Source organism: Propithecus coquereli, unplaced genomic scaffold (assembly GCF_000956105.1).
Source record: "Propithecus coquereli isolate 6110/MARCELLA unplaced genomic scaffold, Pcoq_1.0 Scaffold119, whole genome shotgun sequence".
In the NCBI taxonomy this organism is placed as follows: domain Eukaryota; kingdom Metazoa; phylum Chordata; class Mammalia; order Primates; family Indriidae; genus Propithecus; species Propithecus coquereli.
In genome coordinates, this window is record NW_012135969.1 from 374,901 (window position 1) to 376,108 (window position 1,208).

The 1,208-nt window shown below is 36.6% G+C and overlaps 1 protein-coding gene across 1 annotated transcript in view; it reads right to left on the reverse strand.

The window, feature by feature from the left end:
* CEP95 (centrosomal protein 95kDa) overlaps positions 1 to 1,208 on the reverse strand; it is a 37,337-nt gene that overhangs the window by 18,543 nt on the left and 17,586 nt on the right. The window contains exon 4 of the mRNA XM_012659534.1: positions 613 to 626. Coding sequence (XP_012514988.1) covers positions 613 to 626 — 14 coding nt within the window. The remainder of the gene's footprint in view (positions 1 to 612; positions 627 to 1,208) is intronic.

Consider the following 1,208-nt stretch of genomic DNA (forward strand, 5'->3'; position numbering starts at 1 on the left):
TTTAACTCCTAGGCTCAAGCAATACTCCTGACTCAACCTCCCAAAGTGCTGGGATAACAGGCATGAGCCACTGCACCCAGCCTAATTTTTAAAGAGTATATATCAGGGCTATGGACTACTCAGTTTCAATAAACTGTAGAGTAAAACACAGAGATTTAATAAATTCATTCAGTAACAACCCAAAACTGTAATAGCGTATTTTGTGAGAATAAGTGATCTACCCATTTTATACCACATTTGTCTTTAGTGACAAAGGGAAACTATAGGTACATCTAAAAATAAATGGTTTAGCATAATCATTCATATCAAATGATTTAGTTTTCATCAGAATTCAATAAAATTTGGATAAATCTGTACCAAATTTGGTTAAATCATGAAAGGCTAAGAGATCATTTTTCATGTCCTACCTGCCTGACTTATGGAACATTTTCACATTAACTAAGACACAATTCATCTTCTAACACTTCACCTTCAATGGTGACATCACTTTAAATGCACACTAACCCACAGCAATCTCAATATAGATTAAAAAACACAAGACTTGCCCAATCTAGTTCCGAGAGCCGCTGAGAGAGTTTCTCTGATACTGCATGTAATTCTTGTTCTGTTAACCTCTTTCTTGGCCTCTGGGGGGAAGGAGAATCCCAGGATAAGGCTGCACCTCTGTTTTCATTTCTGTAATAAGTGACCATATGACACTTCAGTAGCCAGGTATATATTACTTAGTTTAAAATAACTACAATACATGTCTTAACAAATATTTCATACTGGTCTTCACAGCTAAATTTGGAGAGTATACCCCTTACTACTTTTCAAATCTCTTTGCAAACAGATTGTAAACACTGAAGACTACAGTAACGTTACCTTTTTCCTTTGGTAAGCTTCCTTGTCCCAGGACCTTGGACCTGAGCTGGACATGTTTCCTGTTTGCTATCTTTAGGCAACTTGGAAGTTAGAAAAACTCTATCATCTGGTTCCTATTAAAAACAGAAAAAAGTTGATCTGAAAAAGCTACAAAGACACACAAAAACATTTTGGGAGTGGGGAAGTGGCACAAAGCTAGGTCCTTTCAATCTCCATGTTTGTTTTTAAATGCATTTGTCAAATACCCTATTGATACCCAAGGCCAAAGGAATGGAGCAATGTCTATTAACATAAACTTGTGCTCAGAGAAAAAGTGTGGCTCAGGATGCCATTCAAAGAGATAG